Source organism: Uranotaenia lowii, chromosome 2 (assembly GCF_029784155.1).
Source record: "Uranotaenia lowii strain MFRU-FL chromosome 2, ASM2978415v1, whole genome shotgun sequence".
Classification (NCBI taxonomy): domain Eukaryota; kingdom Metazoa; phylum Arthropoda; class Insecta; order Diptera; family Culicidae; genus Uranotaenia; species Uranotaenia lowii.
The window spans coordinates 43,482,169-43,503,854 of record NC_073692.1 but is presented as its reverse complement, the minus strand read 5'-3'; the positions used below and the strand labels follow the sequence as shown (position 1 = coordinate 43,503,854).

The following is a 21,686-nucleotide window of genomic DNA, read 5'->3' as shown; positions in this document are numbered from 1 at the left end:
TAAAAATCTTGATTTTGAAACTAGATCTATGAGGTTGAAATCTGATCTCGTGAAGAAAAATTAATCGACATATTTGGCGGCCCGCGAAGCTTTTTTTAACCCTCCAAAGCTGTTCACAAAATATGCATTTTGGGAAAAGTTTGTTGACGTTCCTATGGCTGCATGTGTTAATCTATTTTGATCATTTAGATTCACTGTGTAGGTAGATAAATCATTCCAGTTTCTCAATATTAAAAACAAAAGAAAAACAATTCATTTTTAATATATAATTTTTGACCACTTTGCGAATTTGGGTGCTTCTTTGGCTTTTGGAATTGTTAAGAATAAATCTATCCAACGATGTAAAAAATATGTTGGGGTTCGATGAAAATTTTAACCGCAATCCCGGATTTTCCAGTAGAAAAAATCTCACTCAAAAAAATGGCATCCAGTTTTGGCTTTGCTTTGCTGCATCTGATTTCCCAATGAACCGATTTTTTGACTCAAATGTGAGTTTTTTCTCGTTAATTTGATTATCATTTTCATCAATCATAAGACTATGGATGAGCTTGGCATTTCTAAGTATAGTGAAAAAGTAATTATATTTTTAACTTCTTTAAATGATAAAATATAAAATTTAGTAAAACATTCTAGTTTATTTGGTTCTCAAATACTAGCAATAAAAATAAAAATCATACATTTTCCTGTATATTAATGAATATGACTTTACTAAGTTCGGTAGGTGATTTTGGTGAGTGGTTTAACATTTCTTATCGATATGACTCAGCATCTAAGTTACCGAAAAAATCATCGATCTTGAGTTAACTATAAAAAACGAGTTTTAATATTTTTAATTTTATGTACCTGTCTAATAATTTTTTTTTTCAGATTTTTAGAATTTTATCTATCATGCGTACAAAAATACAAATGTTTTGAAAAGTAAATGGAAAATGGCCAAACACAACAACTCAGAAGCGAGTTTTCTCGAATATAAGCTTAGAAAATATGTGATAGTATTTCCATAAATTTCATCGAAAAGTCATCCCAAACATCGACAAATTGAGTCATATTCCAAAATAATCTCAATTTAATTTAACTATTCAACAATCAAAACTTGGTACATATTTACATCAATAAGGAATGTGAATTGTAACCTAGATTTTTTTGTTGCCAAAATTGGCTTGAAATTTGAAATTTTTGTGTGATTTAGGCAACCATGCTTAAATTCTCAATAATCTTATAAAGAACTTAAAAAAAACATTTTAAACACTGTCTATAAGACAACAAATAAGGATTTTGAGGCAATTTTAAGGAAAAACTTCTCGAAAATACGCTCAGACTTTTGTCTACAAATTTCGATAACGATTCAACGACCAACACTGAAAAGTCAGCGTTTTACCAAAACAAAATACTTTTCTGATTTGTAGTGCGTGCTGAGGTATAGCTCCAGCAGACTATGAAAAAAGACACTGATTTAAACGAAAAAGCATTTTTTCTAATTTTACGGGTCAAGTTTTTTTTTATAAATCGCCTTGAAAAGGTTATGTTTCTGAGGGAAAAAAGTTGAGCCAAAGATGACTTTAAACGGAAAATCGAAGTTTACTATCGTAAATAAAAATATTCAATAATAACCAATGTTTAAGATTATGTGATATATCTAATCAATTTCGGTCGATATAACGGAATAAAAATTCCGATATTTTAAATACACAACACACGAATTCGTTCCATTTTGCTTTAAAAATTCGATTCGTCAAAAGTCCCAGTTACCAAATTTTGACGTTCTATATTTGATTTTTCTTATTCAAATGATTTTTATCTTTGAAGTTATGCGAAATATTAACAAGTGATATTTTAGGTGTAGCCCGTCGAAATGATTTACAGCTTAAATTGGCTCGTTGGTTAAAAAGGTTGCTCACCCCTGTACTAAAGTAAATTTTAAAAATATATACAGAGCAACATTTTTTATACCAATTTTTCAGAGAAGGAAGTGTCGAAAACTGACTTCAAAATGAGTACCGTAGTCCAGGGTAAGATTAATCACTTTTTTCAATATTTTTCGATAATTTTTTCTGCTAAGGGGAATGTGGCATGATTAATCAAATCTAATGTTTTTGAATTGAATTCGTCTAGGTACATCTTCGTAGCTGAAAATAATCACATTTTCAAAGGTGATGAGAAGAAAATATCATAAATTTCTCGAAAAAGATACAACCGCTCACCGGCAGGACTTGAACCCGCAATTTCCGCGTTCTTTCTTTCTTTGATATCTCATATTTCTCTAATACTTCCCATCACCTTTGAAAATGTCAGCATGTATTATATTTATTTTCAAAACCAGTACTGGACTCCTATGAACGTAAAACATGGTTGCAGAAATTTATTAGACTACTTTAAATTTGATGCTTTGAGGTAACATTGATCAGTATCTGATTGATCGGAGCAAACTCAAATGATATAAAACCAATCATGAAACACTCAAAAAGTAAGAAAATTTGGTAACTTTGAAAAAAAAGTTACTTGTTTGTAGCACATTAAAATTTCCAAATTTCATATCAAGCCCAATGTGGCTTGGAAACAGTACTTCTCTGATGTGCCATATCTGAAAGTTTGGTATACGGTAGAAAGTTCAGGATCAGAATCAGAATCAGGAACGCACTCGATGACATCATTACTGGACGACGGCTGACCAGGAGCAATTAGCTGACGTTGATTTTTTTTTTAAATCGTGAGACGGCCGTTGAGGAAACACGCGGCAAAAAAGTTGTAAGTTTCAATTTCCGAGTGCACAGTGCATTGACAAATTCAAAAATATAGTTTGTAATTAATATCATCTTTCAATTTTACTCAATAAATATAGTTTTTTCTGAGGATGGCCGAAAGTTAAGTAGGCCGAAAACGTTAAAAACAGAATTTTTATTTCGTCTTGCGCTCACCGAAAAATATCAATCAAAAAAGATAATAAAGAATGGTTTCGAAATTCTAGAAGCAGATTTGAAAATCAGGTCCAAATAAGAAATTGAGAGTAAAATATATCCAGAAATTTAAAACTCAAATTCATTTTCAAGAATTTTGGTTTCAATAGAAATATCCTATATATGTATACTTTGAGGAGTATTTGTACCTATTTCTCGTTAGAAAAATCCAAGCCCAAGCCCAGTGGAAATATCTCTAAAAGTGAGCTGACCGCTTCTTACGATCTCCTTCATGAAAGTATATTAGAAATTCAAGTGCTTTATCTGCTGATGTGTCTACGCCTTCTTCAGATACTGGATTTAAGGGATGTTGTCCTCCATCGATGTGAAAAGAGTGCCAACAACACCTAATTCACCGAGGAAATTTGTTAGCCACAAACCTTGCTTCACCGTATGACACAGAGCTCAAATCGCAGCTTCGGTCGATGACAAACAGACAGTCTGGTGAGGTTTCGTTGACCGCGAAGTAATATTTCCCATAAATGGTTCCATGATCACGTTTCTGCGGTTTACCATCGCAGAATACGCTTCATGCATTTTTCAGTGCCTATTCGCAGGGCTGGTCTGGTGCGCTAATCGCTTCAAAAATATTCCATAAGTTTCCAGATACTACTACAAAAAAAAACTGATCAAATCTTTGACCGATTGCGTTCAGCGAACTTTCGTGTCTAGAACAGGGATGGGGGTAGATTAACCGCTAGCCATAAACCCCAGTCGTCTCAGCGCTTCAACTCGCAGATATTCTGTGGTAACTTCTCATCAAAATTAGCGGCTACGTTTGTCACGTAACGCTGAACAGCTTCTCGAGTTTGCTTACTGCGTCTTAAGGCCTGTCACTGGCATTCCTTTGTCGATGGCGGTTTTCCAGAAAAAAAACAGCCCTTAAGCTTGCTGATAATCTAGGGATACGTTAGCCACGTAGCGTTGAGTAGCTTCTCCTGTTCGTTGACTGCTTCTCTGGGCCGGTTAATGAGTGACGAAATCTTGACCATCATAGTCATCTTCGTTACCCTTGTTGTTGCTCTCGTCTCATTTCCACTCGAAGCCTTCATGTCCCGATGACTTCGAAATTTTGTAAGAAATTTTTCGGCAGGAATGGCAGCAAGAATTGGTTGATTCTGCAAACGACTAACCGAACCATCTCCTACAAAACGCTAGCAATTTCTTCTAACATGCAACAGACGAAGATAAACTCACGCATGCTAACCTTAGCGCAATTCGAATGAAGGAGAATGATCCTCTCGATTTGCAGCTTCAAGGTCTTTCGCTCTGTTATTCTAAAGCTTCGAGCGTCCGAGCCGGAAGCCACGTTTAGCAACAAACGTCAAATCTTCAGAGGAGCTGAAGTAGTTGGGAACTAATCTGTAGCTTTCAATGCTGACCCATCTTCATTGCAGATTTCGAGAGTCCCTCTCCCGGACGTCGGATATGAACTCACGCTGCTATCCGCAGCATGTCTCATGACAGCATCGAGAGTAACGCTCTCGGAATCGGAATTCTCGGCGTTGAACTCCAGTGGCAGCTCTTGGCTGACCTGGAGCATCTTGTAGCCGCTTTGCTCGGCTATCCACTCCACTCAATAAATCCAGGGTGTTGTTCAAGCTGGTTCTGTCCACCTTTGTGTAGCTCGTCTGCGGATTTTGGGACTCCTCCCGGCAGTCGGACATGAGCTCATGTTTGCTTAACCGTATTGTGTCTCGTGGAGGCATCGAGAGTGGCCATGTCAGTCCACGTACCTCCCTGGACTTGACCTCTGGCAGAATCTTCTGGCTGTTCTGGTACATCTCGCTGGCTGGTATCTGTGCTGATGGTCCTCCGTCTGCTGGCTGTCCCTCTGCGGCAGTTCGTCTCAGCGCTGGCTGCTAACCGCAAGTATCAAACTTAAGAGTAAGCCTCTCACTAAAGCAATTTCCTTTTCAACCGAATCTGTGTCCATAACATTTTGAGAAATGAGATTTAATACGCAGGTTTGTGTTGGAATAGAGTTATTTTTATACAGTTTCATCAGTCTACTCCTCTAATAACAATCTATAACATTAGCGATTGCTGTTGTCGCACTCTCCACTTATCATATTCCCTTTTCGAGAAAGTACTCATTTTTCAATGAATATTTCAATGATTCTACTGATTCTTCCACCAACACTGCAAAGTAACTGCTAACCACAGTTGGAGTAGTTTTTGTTAAGTGTGTGATTATGTTATTGTTTGTGCAGTGTTTACAATCATCATCTGCAATCATCGATGATCAATCGCTATTGTTCTCAATAGACGAATCGACTTTACAAACCTAAATAATGCACTATGGGGAAAAAAGTGTACAAACCGCGAAGAACTTCAATATTTTCCCACATGAACGAACGAAATTTATGAAAATATACTTTCCTATAGCGAAAATGTTCGGAAAATTGATTGGACACAGTTTCAGATGCCGCACAAGCTTACGAACGGAGATATAGTCCTTTTTTAAACACAAGTTCCCATATATTTCATAAACAGAAATACACTGTTTTGGACTAATATAATGTGAACACAATCAGACCTAGCTTGCTTGTTTTTTTTCCAGAGAAATCGAATTAAGGCTATATGAGCAACCACACTCTTTGGAAAGTGGAGTTATGGCTGATTTTACCCTCGATTCCTCTTTATTTTTCTAATGATTATGAATAAAGTGAGTTCGGACCTAAAAATTTTGAATTATATAAAACTTATCTTAGATAGTTTTTTTCGGGGAGTCGAATGAAGGCCACCGCACGTATTGGAGACTGGAATAATGACCGTTTCACCCCCAATTTTCGAAAGATTTTCAATGTAGGGTAAAACTGTACAAAACGCACCAGCGGGGTAAGATGACCCATGCCATTATTTCTCAAATATACACTAATCTACGGCTTCAAATGATGTTTTTCTTCATTTTTATTGTAGCAAACAAGCTTTTTCATCATTCAAGAGATGAAAAGTTCACAAAAACTACTTTAGTTCTTAGAAACAGACGAATTAAAAGAATCAGCGTGAAACTTGTTATTTGTGATAAGTACCATTTAAGGTTTTATGGTAAAACAGCCTGCGCAATCTGATGAAACTACAGCTTATCGTTTTTCCACTTATATGCACTTTCGGAAGACTATAAATATTTTGTTGTATTTTGTAAACTTCCTCCAAATTTTATCAAAAATCAATCATATGAAAATTGGGACAGAATGCCCACGTGTTTAACGCTCAAATTTTGAATGCTGTTAACTTTTGGATAAACCTAAATATGAAAACAAAATGCCATTATTTTATTTTGCTGACTCCCAAATTACGATATTAATGCAAAATTCTAACAAATTGCGTCCTTATTTGAGTTAAAAAGGTGCACCAATATTCGACTCGAAAAAATCATCTGCCGCCATGTTTACCGCGATATCAGTCAAGAAATTGAGTTTCATTGCCTACCTGAAGGCGTTTTACATTTAAGGCCATAAAAAAGTGTATTTTGAAAAGCGAAATTTGCGTTAGTTTTGCATAAGTAAATGATTACACTAGTTTACAGCATTTTTGAACTCAGTAAACTGAAGGTCATTTCCAATGTGAAATCGGGCGCTGAATCCGAAAATGAAATTCAAAAAAATCTCAGTAGAACCGTTTTTGAGTTATGCTCCAAATATGAAATTTCGGAAAAATTAAAAAAGTTCTTGTACTTAGATTAAAATATCTCGGACGGCATAACAGTAATTGGAAATCTCTCTTTTGCATATTGAAGGTGAATAAATTTTCTATCGATCATCTGAACACTGTTTTTGCGTTTGACCAACAGTATTGTTGATATTAGTGACTTTATGAGGAAAAAAATTATAAAAAACGCATTTTTTTAGAGAAAATTTTGTTTCAACGAAAGTTTTAGACTCGATGGTAGCTTTTAAAAAATCTGATTTTCTTTTGCGCTTAAATGTCAATTTGAAACAAAGATTTCAAGTGGTTATTTATCAAAATCGGTTGAAAATTGAAGAAGTTATGGCTACTTTATCACAACTGTATTTTTTACAGTTTTTAATAATTTAACGAACCGCAGTACACTTATCATAGTATAGGAAGAATGAAACATGATAAATCTCACTCGCTCCAAGTCAAAATTATTTATTAGCTTACCAGAAGGTCACATGCCAAGTTTCAGGAAGATCTGACCATAGGGAGGGTTTGCTTAAGTATCAAACGAGAATAAAATTTTGAGGTATTTAGCCCGAAAGGAACGAAAAATACTGGTTTTTCATCAATAACTTTTTTCATCACTAGCTGATTGTTTTTTATGGTTGATTTTCTTAAAGCTTAAGTTGAGACAAATATTTCACCCGAAGACTGTAACTCGATTGGATTTGAAACAGAAAAGTTATTTCGGTTCAAAGATTGTATTTTGGTCGAAAATTGTCGTATAAAACGCAATGCGTAAAAAGTACTCATTGCGTGTTGGACAAAATTTGCGGCCTTTGAACCGCAATAACTTTTCTGTTTCAAATCCAATCGAGTTACAGTCTTCGGGTGAAATATTTGTCTCAACTTAGGCTTTAAGAAAATCAACCATAAAAAACAATCAGCTAGTGATGAAAAAAGTTATTGATGAAAAACCAGTATTTTTCGTTCCTATCGGGCTAAATACCTCAAAATTTTATTCTCGTTTGAGACTTAAGCATACCCTCCCTATGGTCAGATCTTCCTGAAACTTGGCATGTGACCTTCTGGTAAGCTAATAAATAATTTTGACTTGGAGCGAGTGAGATTTATCATGTTTCATTCTTCCTATACTATGATAAGTGTACTGCGGTTCGTTAAATTATTAAAAACTGCAAAAATTACAGTTATGGTTAAGTAGCCATAACTTCTTCAATTTTCAACCGATTTTGATAAATAACCACTTGATATCTTTGTTTTGAATTGACATTTAAGCGCAAAAGAAAATCAGATTTTTTAAATGCTACCATCAAGTCTAAAACTTTCGTTTAAACAAAATTTTCTTTAAAAAAGTGCGTTTTTTATCATTTTTGTCTCTCATAATGTCACTAATATCAGCAATACTGTTGGTCAAACGCAAAAACAGTGTTCAGATGATCGATAGAAAATTTATTCACCTTCAATATGCGAAAGAGAGATTTCCAATTACTGTTATGCCGTCCGAGATATTTTAATCTAAGTACAAGAACTTTTTTAATTTTTCCGAAATTTCATATTTGGAGCATAACTCAAAAACGGTTCTACTGAGATTTTTTTGAATTTCATTTTCGGATTCAGCGCCCGATTTTACATTAAAAATGTTGATCAGTTAGTCAAGTTCACGATTTTTTTAAAATTTTGTAAACTAGTGTTATTTGCCAAAGTATGGTTAGTTTAAAAAAATACGATGAACATGTAATTAAACATTTTATTTTTCAATCATTACTGTTGAAAAACGCAGGTTTCAGTGATGGAATAGAGTTATCTTTATTCATGTTTCGTCTGTGAGGTCAGTAGAATAATACTATATTAATTAGCGATAGCTAATTGTCACTTTCCACTTCTTATATTCCCTAACCGGGAAAGTACTCATTTCTCAATGAGTACTTTGATATTCTTACCCAGAATATTTGGCAACACTGTTGTGTTACCACAAACCCAATTTGAGTTGTTTGGCTTCACAGTGTGATGATGTAAACATTTGTACCGTGTTTACCATCATCAGCTGTCATCATCAATCATCACCGCTATTGTTTCAATTGCGAATTGACTCAAAGCATGCGGAACCAAAACAAACTGTTTTGGTTTCGCCGACGGAGCGGCAGATTTCCTCTGCCGAAACTGTAAGTATCAACAATTAGGGTAAAACTGTACAAGACGCACCAGCGGGGTAAGATGGCCGATGCCATTATTTCTCAAATATACACTAACCAACGGCTTCGAATGATGTTTTTCTTCATTTATATTGCAGCAAACAAGCTTTTTCATCAATCAATAGATGAAAAGTTCACAAAAACAACTTCAGTTCTTAGAAACAGAAGAATTAATGGAATCAGCGTGAAACTTGTTATTTTTCATTAGTAACATATAAGGTTTCATGGTAGAACAGCCTGCGCAATCTGTTAAAACTACAGCTTATCATTTATCCACTCATGTGCACTTTCGGAAGACTATAAAATTTTTGTTGTATTTTATTAACTCCCTACAAAATTTTATCAAAAATCGTTCATATGAAAATTGGGGCAGAATGCCCACAAGACCACGTGTTTTACGCTCAAATTTTGAATGCTGTTAACTTTTTAGAAAACCCGAATACCAAAACAAAATGCCATTCTTTTTATTTGCTGAGTCCCAAATTACGATAACAATGCATAATTATAACAAATTTCGTCCTTGTTTGAGTTAAAACGGTGCACAAATATTCGACTCGAAAAAATTATCGGCCGCCATGTTTGCCGCGATATCACTATATCAGTCAAAAAAGTTGAATTTCGTTGCCTACTTGAAGGCGTTTTAAATATAAGGATATTGAAAAGTGTATTTTGAAAAGCGAAATTTTCGCAGAGTTTAGCAATGCTAAATGATTTCAAGCCAAAGAATGGTTAGTTTACAAAAATACGATGAACATGTAATCAAACATTTGATGTTTCAATTATTACATTCCGTATAATCGTTGTTCCATTTCTTACCACCCTTCATGTTTGGTGCGTTCTGTCCACTAGTTTTGGCGTTCTACCCCGCGGTTTGTTTTCTGGCTGTTTTAATTTTTTTCAAAAATACAGTCAAAATCGTGTTTTTATCATATTTTTTTCTTTTCGATAATACGTAAATCTGATCCCTGAATCATCATCAACTTTCAATTTGGTTCTTAAATGATTGGTATCGCTGTAAAAAGCAATTATGCTTAACTGGTGCGTCTTGTACAGTTTTCCCCTACATTACGTATAATCATTGTTTCATTTCTTGCCACCCTTCCTGTTTGGAGCGTTTTGTCCACTGGTTTTGGCATTCTACCCCGCGTTTTGTTTTCTAGCTGTTTTAGTTTTTTACAAAAATATAGTCAAAACAGAGTTTTTATCATAATTTTTATTTTCAATAATACGTAAATCTGTTCCCTGAATCGTCGTCATTTTTCAATTTGGTTCTTAAATGATAGGTATCGCTGTAAATAGCAATTCTGCTTAACTGGTGCGTCTTGTACAGTTTTCCCCTAATTCAGAAAAAGCTTGTTCGTAATGAAAGATTTTTGAGCAGATTCGACCTCTCTTGTGTGGTTTTTTTTCTTCTAGAAATCAAATGAAGGCTATTTGTGCCACTGCACGCATCGAAGAATGGGGTTATGGCTGTTTGAACCTCAATTCGCCTACATTTTTCTTATATTTTAGAAAAGCATGTTCGGACTTCAAAATTTTAAGACAAATGAGAATTATCTTATGTGTTTTTTCCGAGAAATCAAGTGAAGCCACCTTGCAAAGTTGAGTTATGAATGATTTTTACCCTCGGTTTCCCTTTTTTTTAACAACAAATTACAAAAACAGTAAGTTTGGATTTGAAAATTTTAAACCAAATGAGACCTATCTTGAGTGTTTTTTTTTCGAGGAATCGAATGAAGGCTATTTGAGGAATCGCGTGCATCGAGAAATCAATTTATGGCTGCCCGAGCAGACTTTTATGGCAAAATTATACCTAATTTTGCTATCATGCCTTGAAAGTACAATGAGGTATCATTATGCCCGAATAAAGGTGGTACAATGCCAAAATTTGGGTCTCACTTTTCATATATGGATACCTCGATTATCCCAAGTGTAGGTTTCACTGAAACCTTAATGATGCCTCGTTTAGCCAACGTTTTCAAACGTATTTTGAGGGCATAATGATGCCAATTTTTGGTTTTAACTAGAAGCAGAATTTGGCATCGTTGTGCCCTCAAAATTCTTTTGAAAAGGATGGCTAAACGAGGTATCAAAAAACGTTTAGTAAAACTAAAATTTGGTAGAACTGTGCTATCCATGTATAGAAAATGAAAGATAAATTTTGTCATTAAACCACTTTTATTCAGTCAAAATGATTCCAAGTTTTGCTAACAAGGCATGATAGCAAAATTTCCAATAATTTTATCCTCAAATTTTGTTCAGGTATGACAACCGATACAAAAAAAAAATCTAATAAGAATCTCATAACGTTAACGCCTTTGTGTAGGCATCGAATTGATCATAGAGTATAACAGTCCGATCAAATCATAAAATACAAATTTCAGTATAATTTGTTTTCAACATAAGGCATACTATTATCAAATTACTAATTTTAATTCTGTTAAAAGTAATTATTTTTTTAGTTTTCTAACTCACTTAAGCTTTTGTTTTGACATTTTGAATAATGAGTAACTAATTTACAAACATACTTTCAAAATATTCCTACCATTGAAATTATTATTTAAAATGCATCCAATGTTTGTTTAGCGTTACGGATCCAATCGAAATCGAGTAGTTCATGTTTGATGAATACCAAATATGATATCATATTTAATTTTAAAGAGTATCTATCTGTTTTAGATTACAAATAATATGGCAGTAAATCTTTCTTAAAAAAAATAAAATAGAATACATATTTAATTTTTTTTTTCTTGGAGCTATCATATTATTCAGTCTGTATGGGCATTTATACTAATTTATAATATTTGCTTTGATTTGCTATGCATATGTTTCAAATGGAAACGCATAACAACACAAACATATTTTGGTATTTTTCTTACATTTCACGAATTGACCTAAAAATTTTAATTAAATCCAATGGTATAAATTATGTGAAATAAAAGCTAGCAAAGCTAGCTGAAATAGAAATTCTACTATCTTTTGGGTATATTTCGCATCGTTCAATCATAAATAGGGTTTTATGAATTTTTTTTTTGGAATTTTGATGATAATTTTGAAAGTGGTTTATATTTTTGAATTGTTCATATTTTGCCAATAAGTTATTAGTGACTTTTTGATGAGTATTTCTAGTAAAGTTTCCATCGCTTTGATATGTTATTTAGACAATGTGCAATATTAACGTATTACATAGGGGTCATCCCAGAGGTTGAAAATCCCGCATAAAAAAATTAAAAACGTAGTTTAAAAATCGCCTTTAGTTATGCAACTCATTTATAAATATTTTACTCAGTTTATACAAACTATGAGAAAAACGTGGACGCATAGATTCTTATACAACATAAATGTACAACACTTAAAAAGAATTTCAAAGAAGCTTGATTTGAGCTACACACTACCAAAAACATCAGGAAGATTACATCAAATATGATGTAAATAAAAAGAAGCTTCATATACGATGTAATTCTCCGTCCTAGTTGAATATTACCGAGTTTAAACGCAGTCAAATCAGGAGCATGTAATACTCCCAACTGAACTGAACTGAAAGCAACTGAATTTTCAGACCGGCAAACGTTTTTCTTTGTATTTTGAATTAATGTCTCAAAATTATCAAAATAAAAAAAATGATATTTCATACATATTAATACTTTCAGTTATTCAGATAAAATTATATTGTTCTTTGTTTACATTTTCTTAATTCAATCATAGTCGCGTGCAATCTGCACTTCGGCATCGAAACAAACAGTCATGAATCTTCCGTGATTTAGCTTCTTATACTAGTGAGCCAATATCGATTTCCGATGGATGTGGGAACCATCCTGTATGTCCGCGATAACGAAACATTTTTGTTGAATTCTCTGGTGCATCATACACAGCCGAAAAACGCAAGCTTTTGTCGTAAGGGAATCTGTAAATGGATATAAACAAATCATCCCTGAGCATAGAACATGTTTTAAGCATCTTACCACCTTACCGAGTTTATCCTTCATCACTAAGTTGTCTCAGTTTCCTGCTAGTATCCGACGTTGTTCTTGTCTGAGACCGCATTTTCTGGACAAAAAATGGAATGTAACCAATCACTGAGTAAAAAGTTAATAATGACAATGGGTAGTGAAATAAAAACTCACCTGATTCCTAGCAGCAGGCAGAATGCACCATTTTTGTGATCCATCGATTCGTTTACAGAACTGTTGTTGTTGGTTTTTCGGTTAATCAGCTGTTTCTTTGTCGATCCTATTTGTGATTTGGATTCGATTGTTCGGCTCGGCAAACAAGGACAAACAAATATTGGCTCGTACGAGAGATCATGGCTCGAAAATCGGAATTGCAGCAGTTGTTCTTAGGAAAATTGATTTCTGGTGAAGAAAATTTGTCCATTGTCATGTTGAAACGAACAAGGATGCTCAGCCAGCTCAGCGTTGGCTAAAAAAATCGAATAACCAAATTCAGGAATTTAAATTTAGAAATTTTTAAAACATTACTTATCATTTCAGAACTATTGTTGGAAAAAATCAGATGTTCGCAAAAGTTAGACCCTCGCCATATCCTTGCTCCGGTTGGCAAACAATTGCAAATTGGTCCAAGCTTCTTCATGTGGTGCACTATTCCACCAGCCACCGAATTAAACCTAAATGAAAAATAGTTATTTGGATCATTCACACTATATATTTTAAATTTGAGGCACTTACCGAGCAAATATTTTCATTCAGCTTTCAGCTTAAGAATTGATCTTCTTTTAAACGATCCGAAATTTCCTCCTCTATCATCACGTTCAAATAGCCATCTGTTCTTGTGGTGCGAATTTTCCATAAAAATTAGGTTGGAATCCATTGTGCCATTCAACCAATCTTCCCAAGAGCGTCAGTCGATTGGTGGCTGCAAACCGTGGCAGAGAATATAGCGGGACGTCGATTTAAACTCGTGCGCAAAGCTATAAAGAAAAATAAATTCAAAATTTGATCTCTCTTTAGACAAGTTTAACAAAAAGAATGTTACCTTCTCGGCATATGTCGTTAGCTACGAGCCGGAACTTCGGGTAGTGGCGGCTCTTGCTGTCGGACCTTCGCGGATTTTCCGGAACGATTATATTCCGGAACGCGAACCAGTTTCGGCGATGGAAGCATATCGGTGCTCGGCATTTGCAGCCGACGGAATCATTCCCATGCTACCGGTAATGGAATCAGCCTGGAAATCGACTTTCTAGAATCCTTTATTTTGAAAAAAAAATGAAGATGACAAAATATTTCAACTTCTATCATCAAAAAGCTTGCCTTTACCTTGTCCATACTGGTTCCGGAACGCGGATTTTAGTTGGTTCGAAGAAACGCGATAAAACTGCTCAGTAGTTCTGACAACCGTACACAAAAAATAGACAAGATAAATGTTTATTTACATTTTCGTTCTCTGCACGGGTGGATCAGTAACCTAGTGTATATGTCTGGTGGTATTTTTTTTTATAATTGAAAATTATTTTGGGAAAAAAATACTGACTTTTATTTTCTTGGTTTTTTTTCCTCTTCAGTATGGTTGTTGAAATTTTTAATTATTATATATTCACACTTTTTTTTTCAACCAATTTTATTTCAACAAGCAAACAAAATATTTATTACCGATTCTTTTAAAACTAAATGAATTTGAAAACGTCCGTTTCAACGTATATTTTTTTAGGATATTCAAACGCCTATTTTATATCAAATAACATTGAAATATCAAGTTAAAACAGTTATTTAATTTTCTTAGAGCATATACCTGTTTTAAAAAAAAGTGGAGTTGAAACTGGTATAATGGACCTCCAGTGCGGTTGCTTTGGTATTGGTATTTGGTATTTGGTTCTAAACCGGCTGTTTGGACCAAGGATACAGGTGCTCTTACATCTATTAACAAATCAAGACCTCGTTCGAGGACCTTTATTTTGGTTAAGTTACCTTTAAAATTATCTGAAGCATATTTAGTTTTTGAGAAAACAAGTTAAAATAACATTTTTCTGGGAACTTGTAGAGTTGTCTGACTTCAAACGTGTTTTTCTCGAAACAGTGATGTTGGCGCATTCGCCGCATTCAAATTCGATACCGATAAAAATATATTAAAATTTTACTAATAAAAAGCGTGTTCATGAACGACGAGTTTTAAAAAAAGGGAATGACTAATCCTGGATTTTTTTCCGGGGTGTTCATCCTTTAGGATGATTCATCTCTTTGGATCCCGGCTTTAATGATTATCTTTAAAAGAGCGTTTGGGAAATTTCTGAGGAAGGACGCAAACGCAAAAAAGTTTTATTTTGGATAAATGTTCATAGAAGGGTTTACTTAATCTTTTAAAAACAAACGATACCATTATGAAGTCTAATTAAGGTATCATTATTTTGAAAACTGAAGTTTCACTTGTATGAATTTATACATGTGTAACTTAAAATAAGGATGCCCTAATGATGCCTATTTTTGCTATAACACTCAAAATGCGTCTACTATGTCGATAATAAACAAATTTGCTGTTTGTGTTACCGATTTAATTTTTAAGACCTAAATAAATCAGATCTTCCATCACAGGAAATTTGATACCAAATCATGCTACCATTCAGATCTCACTTATCTGTTATTTAGTAATTAATAAAACCTTAATGATGCCTTGTTTTGTTATCTCGGAAAACACAAAACCAAAAAGTGCTCTTATTTTGGTATCAATGCCTCATTTAGGTATTGTTTCGGCCTCATATTTCGACATTTTGATGCTTCAATGAAACCTAATTTTACCATCGGGTAAAAATCGATACTAAATTATGCTATCATTTTGGCATCGATAGCTCATTTTGGTTACTGTTTGCTATCGATTCAGGCATCAAAGTCTGCTCGGGTGCTTTCCTCTCATATATTTCAGAAAGAGCATGTTCGGAATTGAAAACTTTGAACCAAATGAGACTTTTCTTATGTGATTTCGAGAAATAGAATGAAGACCCTCCTTACGCATCATCAAATTTAGTTATGGCTGTTTTACCCTCGACCCCCCTACATTTTTTAAATAGTTAAGCCATAACACCATCCTCCGATGCGTGCGGTGGCTCAAGTTGGCCTTCAATTCCTCCTCGAAAAAATCGCGTAACATAAGTCTCATTTGCTCCAAAGTTTTCAAGTCCGACATGCTTTTTCTGAGCTACATGAAAAATGTTGGAAAATTCAGGGTAAAACAACATTTCAGATGCGTGCGGTTTCTCAAACAGCCTTCATACGATATGTTGGAGAAATCACTCAAGATAGGTCTCATGTGGTGCAAATTTTGCAAGTCAGTACTTGTTTTTTTTTCTGAATCATTTAAAAAAATTGAAATCGAGGGTTAAATCAGCCGTAACTCCATTTTCCGAAGAGTATGAAAAACAGCCTTCATTTCATTATTCGAAGAAATAAAAGGTCTAATTTTGTTCAAAATTTTCTAGTCCAAATGAGTGTTTTTCGGGATTGTTCACAAAATATAGGGAAACACGGAATTAAAACAGGGACTATATCTCCGTTCGTAAGTTTGTGCCGTATCTGAAACTAGTGCGAATCAATTTTCCGGACATTTTCACTTAAGCAGAGTATATTTTCATAGATTTAATTCGTTTAGGTGGGAAAATATTGAAGTATTTTCAAAGATTTGGCTCATGTAGGAGGGAAGATGTTGAATTTCTTCACTGTTTATACACTGTTTTCCCCATTGTACAATGAATTTTTGTCATGTCAATTGAGCAGACAGATTTCGTCTTAATCTGGATCCGAAAACCGTAAGTTTCAACATTATCAAATGATTTTTTTTACATCAGAGCTTGAGTTTGAGAATGACAATCCTGGATCGCAATCATGTAAATTTTTAAAATATTGAAAAAATTAAAATGCAATATAAAGTTTGCCGTATAACCGATTTTATTTTGCTCCATTTTGCAGATCTGGTAAATAATGTAAATGAGCAATCAAAATAAGCAAGTAAAATTTGAACAATCAAGACAAAATAAAACTTTTAAATGGGTTACCTACTAAACGTTCTACATTTTTACTGCCCAGAAGTGATCCGTTTAATTTGGGAAAGCAAAATTGCTTTTATTTCCCGATATAAACTTCCGCACCGAATGTGCGTGTTAAAAAGCAGCCGCCAGTCTCCGGCTTGTGAAAAAATAAGAAAGAGAAAAAAGTGAAGAAAGATGTCTGATGACGCGTGCTATAATTCTGTTTCGGTGCCATAAAAATTCTATTACTACAAGTTTCCGTTGGCGTTTTGTCGCTGCGTCGCCGGCCGGCATTGGTCTTTCCGAATGGTGTTGACAAAAATGGGTCATCCTAATTTCAAATTCCGTGTAAAACGATAAATATTAGCTTTCTTGAGCACCATCATCAAACTCGACGACTCCCCCGGCTAACTAATATAGGCTTGATTGGCTCAAAACCTACCCGGATCGACGAGCTAGACCGCTAGAGAAACCTGGATAGTCTTGGCGGTGATCTGAGATGATCATCCCCCCTTACTCCCTCACTATCGAATGCAAGTCGATGAAATGCCGAAAGTGTTACTCATGATGGGACTCTCCATGGCAGCTTCCACTTTGCCAGCAGCGCAATCGGACAGCATATTGGTGGGAAAAGCCGCATAACTGATGTGTGTGTTTCTGTTTATATTAGCCCACTTTGGAACATTGGGATCGCACGATTGGGAAGCTTTTTTTTACCACGACGCCCTCTCCCTGGTGGCGGCTGTCGATCAAGTTCAGCAGGGCGTTCGCTCGTTAAACTGTAAGAGACCACCGCAAATTGTTTTGAGGCCTTTGGCCATCCACTCCCGCCTTTTTTTTTTAATGATGACAGACAGCCGAGCTGCAGCCGGAAAGATCAAGATTTACCTACAGCCTAAGTACAACAACAGTCCCTCCTGGCAGTGGAAAGCGCTGCATCTCAATTTCGAGTGCAGAAATATGGATTTATATTTAGAAATCAGCAGAGTTCGGGTTCACTAACTGAAGAGATAGCGGTGCCAATTGAACTCGGTTGAAGTTAGCGAACGCTTATTGAAGCCGCTAAATTCACTATAAAAACACTTGCGTAACTGCTTACTGAAAAAAAAATGATAAAGAAAAAGTTATTTTTAAGTCACTATTCAGGAATGTAAACACTGTGTTTCGTGAATAACTTTTGAACACATGAGTGGAAATCGAAGAAATTTTAAGTGAAACTACCTAGTAATGTAATGTTTGTGCGCCAAATTCGATAACAATCTGTCAGGTGGTTTCCGAGATGGCTTCCAATAAAAAAGTCAAACGATCAAAAAGACCGTCCAAGGAGATCTCGAGAATGAGCCAAAATTTTATTGAAAGTAAAGACTATTGATTCCATGAAGGCAAGGAAGGTGAGGTGTTTATTTAAGACTTGGTAGTACTGTAGTCAAGTTACTTAGCCTAAGTGGTTATAAAATAAAAAAATTCCAAAAAATTTTTTCCTCCTCTATAAGGTTTCTTCGTTGAACAAAATTTGTATGTAATCACAAAACTTACCTTCTCTGAATTTTTCAGTGAACAAAAAATTGGATTCTAGAGATTTGAACACGAATAAACTTTACCAAAGGGTGACCCCTTAGTGGGGCCAAATTTGGGGCTGCGCTACTCAAATGTTCGAGACATTTCTTCGCCCTGGGTAATGCATAAAAATACAGTTAAACCTAAAAGCTTCGCCACCACATGGGCTTTCCTGGCGGTGCGGCAGCAAAGATGTGTGCATTGTGCGAAAACAACGGAAAACCCAAGGGAGAAACATTATGGAATTTTGCCATCCACCAGAAAGCCAGCCGATGATGCCGGTTTGGTTGGTTTAATGGATAAAAAAAATGAAGAAGAAAAATATGGCAATGGCATGTGCATAATAATATTTAGCACACAGACATAATTTCCTGCTGGGAAGTACCCTTCCGATGGCCTCCACGATACTCAAGTTACCTTTCCCCCAAGGTGAGGTAGGTAATGAATTTTACTTTTCTTGTAACCGCAGAAATAAAAAGATCCAGCATACAACAAATATATAATTCTTAGGAATTTTCCCAGTATCAAAACTTCAGGGCCTTTATTTAACAGAAAATATCATGCTGAATTTGGGTTGATGTTTTTTACTCACACAGATAGGTCAATGAGGCTGAAGTTTGTATGAGATTTTTGTACGTTTTTTCATACAAATATAAAAAAATCTGTTTTGGACTACAATGTGGGATAATTGTTAAAGTGTTTTAGAAGCGTTTTTCTAAATAAACACGTTATTTTAAATAAGTCCTTCGAAGGTCCAAGAAAATAAGAACTAAGCGAAAAATCTTACTTAATCTTGTACATTAAAAGTTCACATTTGGCTGAATAAAAGGTACTCGAGAGAAATGAAAACCGCTTTTCGTAAGTGCTCAATTTATACTTCTGAATTGACATGAAAAGTTTATAGAAGTATCATAGTTTATGTTTGTGTCTTCAAAATGACTTTTTTAGTTTGAATTTCAATTTTAACCACTTATCCTACTTTCTAATGAATTCCTAACGAATTTTTTGGTTCCACTCTGAACTCCTTACGAACTTTTTGATTCCATTCTTAACTTCTATGGAACTTCTATGTGAGTTGAGTTTTTTCGTGAACTTTTCCATGGTTTTTAACAATCTACTGAAAACTTTTCAGAGTTGTTCTTAACCCTCCAAAGCTGTTTGGGTCAATATGACCCGAAGCGCATATTTCAAACATCTTTATCATCATTCCAATATACTGAAGAACTGTGAGTTTTGACAGACCAAGTCTGTTCTATGAAAATAATGATCAAATTAACGACAAAAAAATGAGTTTTGAAAATCGGTTCATTGGGAAATGAAATGCAGCTAAGCAAAGCCAAAATTGAATGTCGATTTTTCAATGTAAGATTTTTTTTCTACCGGGAGATTTGAGATAGCGGTCAAAACTGTCATTGGACCCCAATATATCTATACATTGTCGGATACACAGAAATTTTTTTTACTATTACGTATCACTGTAACTGCAACCTTTAAAATAAATCAACCTGTAACTAACAAAACCTGTAATTTTAAATTGCTTTCCTTGAAAGTTAACGAAGATTAATTCATTATAACAGCAAATGTCCTGTAAAAAAAGTTGTACACTGAAAATTAAGTGTCACGTAATATGTTTTTCGGCCTGTAAAATAACGGTAAATATCCTGCCCTTTTTTGTTACAGGACATTTACGTAATTTTCCAGGAAATAATTTTTGCTGTGTAGATGGATTCCGGACGGAATCCGGACGGAAAAGTGGTCACAGAAGGATCAGAGCGTCACCCCCAGCATCTAGAGCAAGGTTGTCACTGGCTGGCACGGACGACAGTTTAATGCGCCCAGAAGCACATAAATCATCAATACCAACAGTTCCCCTAGTTTGTTTCCGCTAAGACTAAACAAATGAATCCATCCTATCGGGTTTTTTCAGATCTAATTTAAAAAACAGCGATTTTAATCTCCCATCAAGAATCTAAAGTTTTCCAAATAACCGTTAGTGGTTCAAAACAACAACAAAAAAAAAACTCATTCAAAATACCCTACTTTTTCATGAGCTCCATTTGGCGTTCCAGTAATTTTTGTTGAAATTTAATCCACATCACTTTATCGTCGGATTATTTTTTTTAAAAAAACCTTGCCGACTAACCTAGGCTTGCCAGATGGTTTAAAAAAAAAAGCGGGACATTTTGAGAAAAAAAGCGGGACACAGCCGAAAAAAGCGGGACGTTTTAAAAATTTGTTTTAAAAAGTCATGAAATCTATGTACACATACATATGTTTATATGTTCTTTTCTTCTCTTAAAGTACGGTGCTTTTTTTAAACTAAGTATAAAGTTCTATAAATCGATAATGGAGGCATAGTTCAGTTGATATAACATCTGCTTTCCGAGTCAACGTCTATATGCTTTCAAATCCAGGCGTAAACATCGAACAAAGTTGAAGCTTTTCAATGCCCTTCCGTTTGTAAAAAAGTGCGAATAACACAAAGACGTTAAAACAACATTGATGGAATTATAAATTAAATCAATAATGAAAAAAATATTACTAGGGTAGAAGCACTAGTTATTGAACAGGTACCAGATATTGAACACTAGTAAAACATTTACCGATTAAAACAATAATATACAGTAGAAAAATGAATCAAAATTCGTTGTGCCACTATTGAAGCATTTTCTACCTATGTTCAAATTTTTATCAAGAATCTCGGACTCTTAAAGCCACAATCCCCGAAACTTTAATATGTGTTCAAAATTCGGCTTCGTTTTTCGACTAGATGAAGAAAACAGCCTATTTTTGATCGGGGGAAAAATTGGATAAAAGACAAATAAACGTCTAAGATAATGATATGAATGTTTTCAACTAAGTCTTTTTGGATGATTTCTGGAAGAGCGGCAGCCTTTATTATCCTTATTTTCTCAAAATTTAACAAATTAAAGTGTTCAAGCATTGGATCACAGAAAACGCCAATGTTTCAATTATTGAACGTTCAATCTTGTAGTATTCGTTTCGTAAAGAAATGCATGTACCAGTTATTGAACAAACATCGCTTGGTGTTTGGAAATGTAAACAAACTTTTTCTTGGTTGCTACACAGAAAAAAAATCTGAATCCTTAACGACACTGAAATTGAAAACCTTTATTATTACATGACACGGAAGGCGATTTATTGATGTAAATTTACAAAACAAAAACTGTTGAATCCTTAACAGCACTGAATTCTAATGACACAAATATTACTTGACACGGAACGCGATTATTTGATGTAAATTTACATCACATATGATGTAAATAAAAAGAAGCATCACATACGACGGAATTTTCAGTGCGAATTAAATATTACACGTTTTAATATTTTACATGTCTTTCAAATTTC

The 21,686-nt window shown here is 34.6% G+C and overlaps 1 protein-coding gene across 1 annotated transcript in view; it reads right to left on the bottom strand.

Annotated features, from left to right (window-relative positions):
* Window positions 1-4,396: 4,396 nt before the first annotated feature.
* LOC129741326 (uncharacterized) overlaps window positions 4,397-21,686 on the bottom strand; it is a 106,762-nt gene continuing 89,472 nt past the window's right edge. Inside the window, exon 3 of the mRNA XM_055733046.1 lies at window positions 4,397-4,816. Within this exon, the coding sequence (XP_055589021.1) occupies window positions 4,397-4,816 (420 nt within the window). The remainder of the gene's footprint in view (window positions 4,817-21,686) is intronic.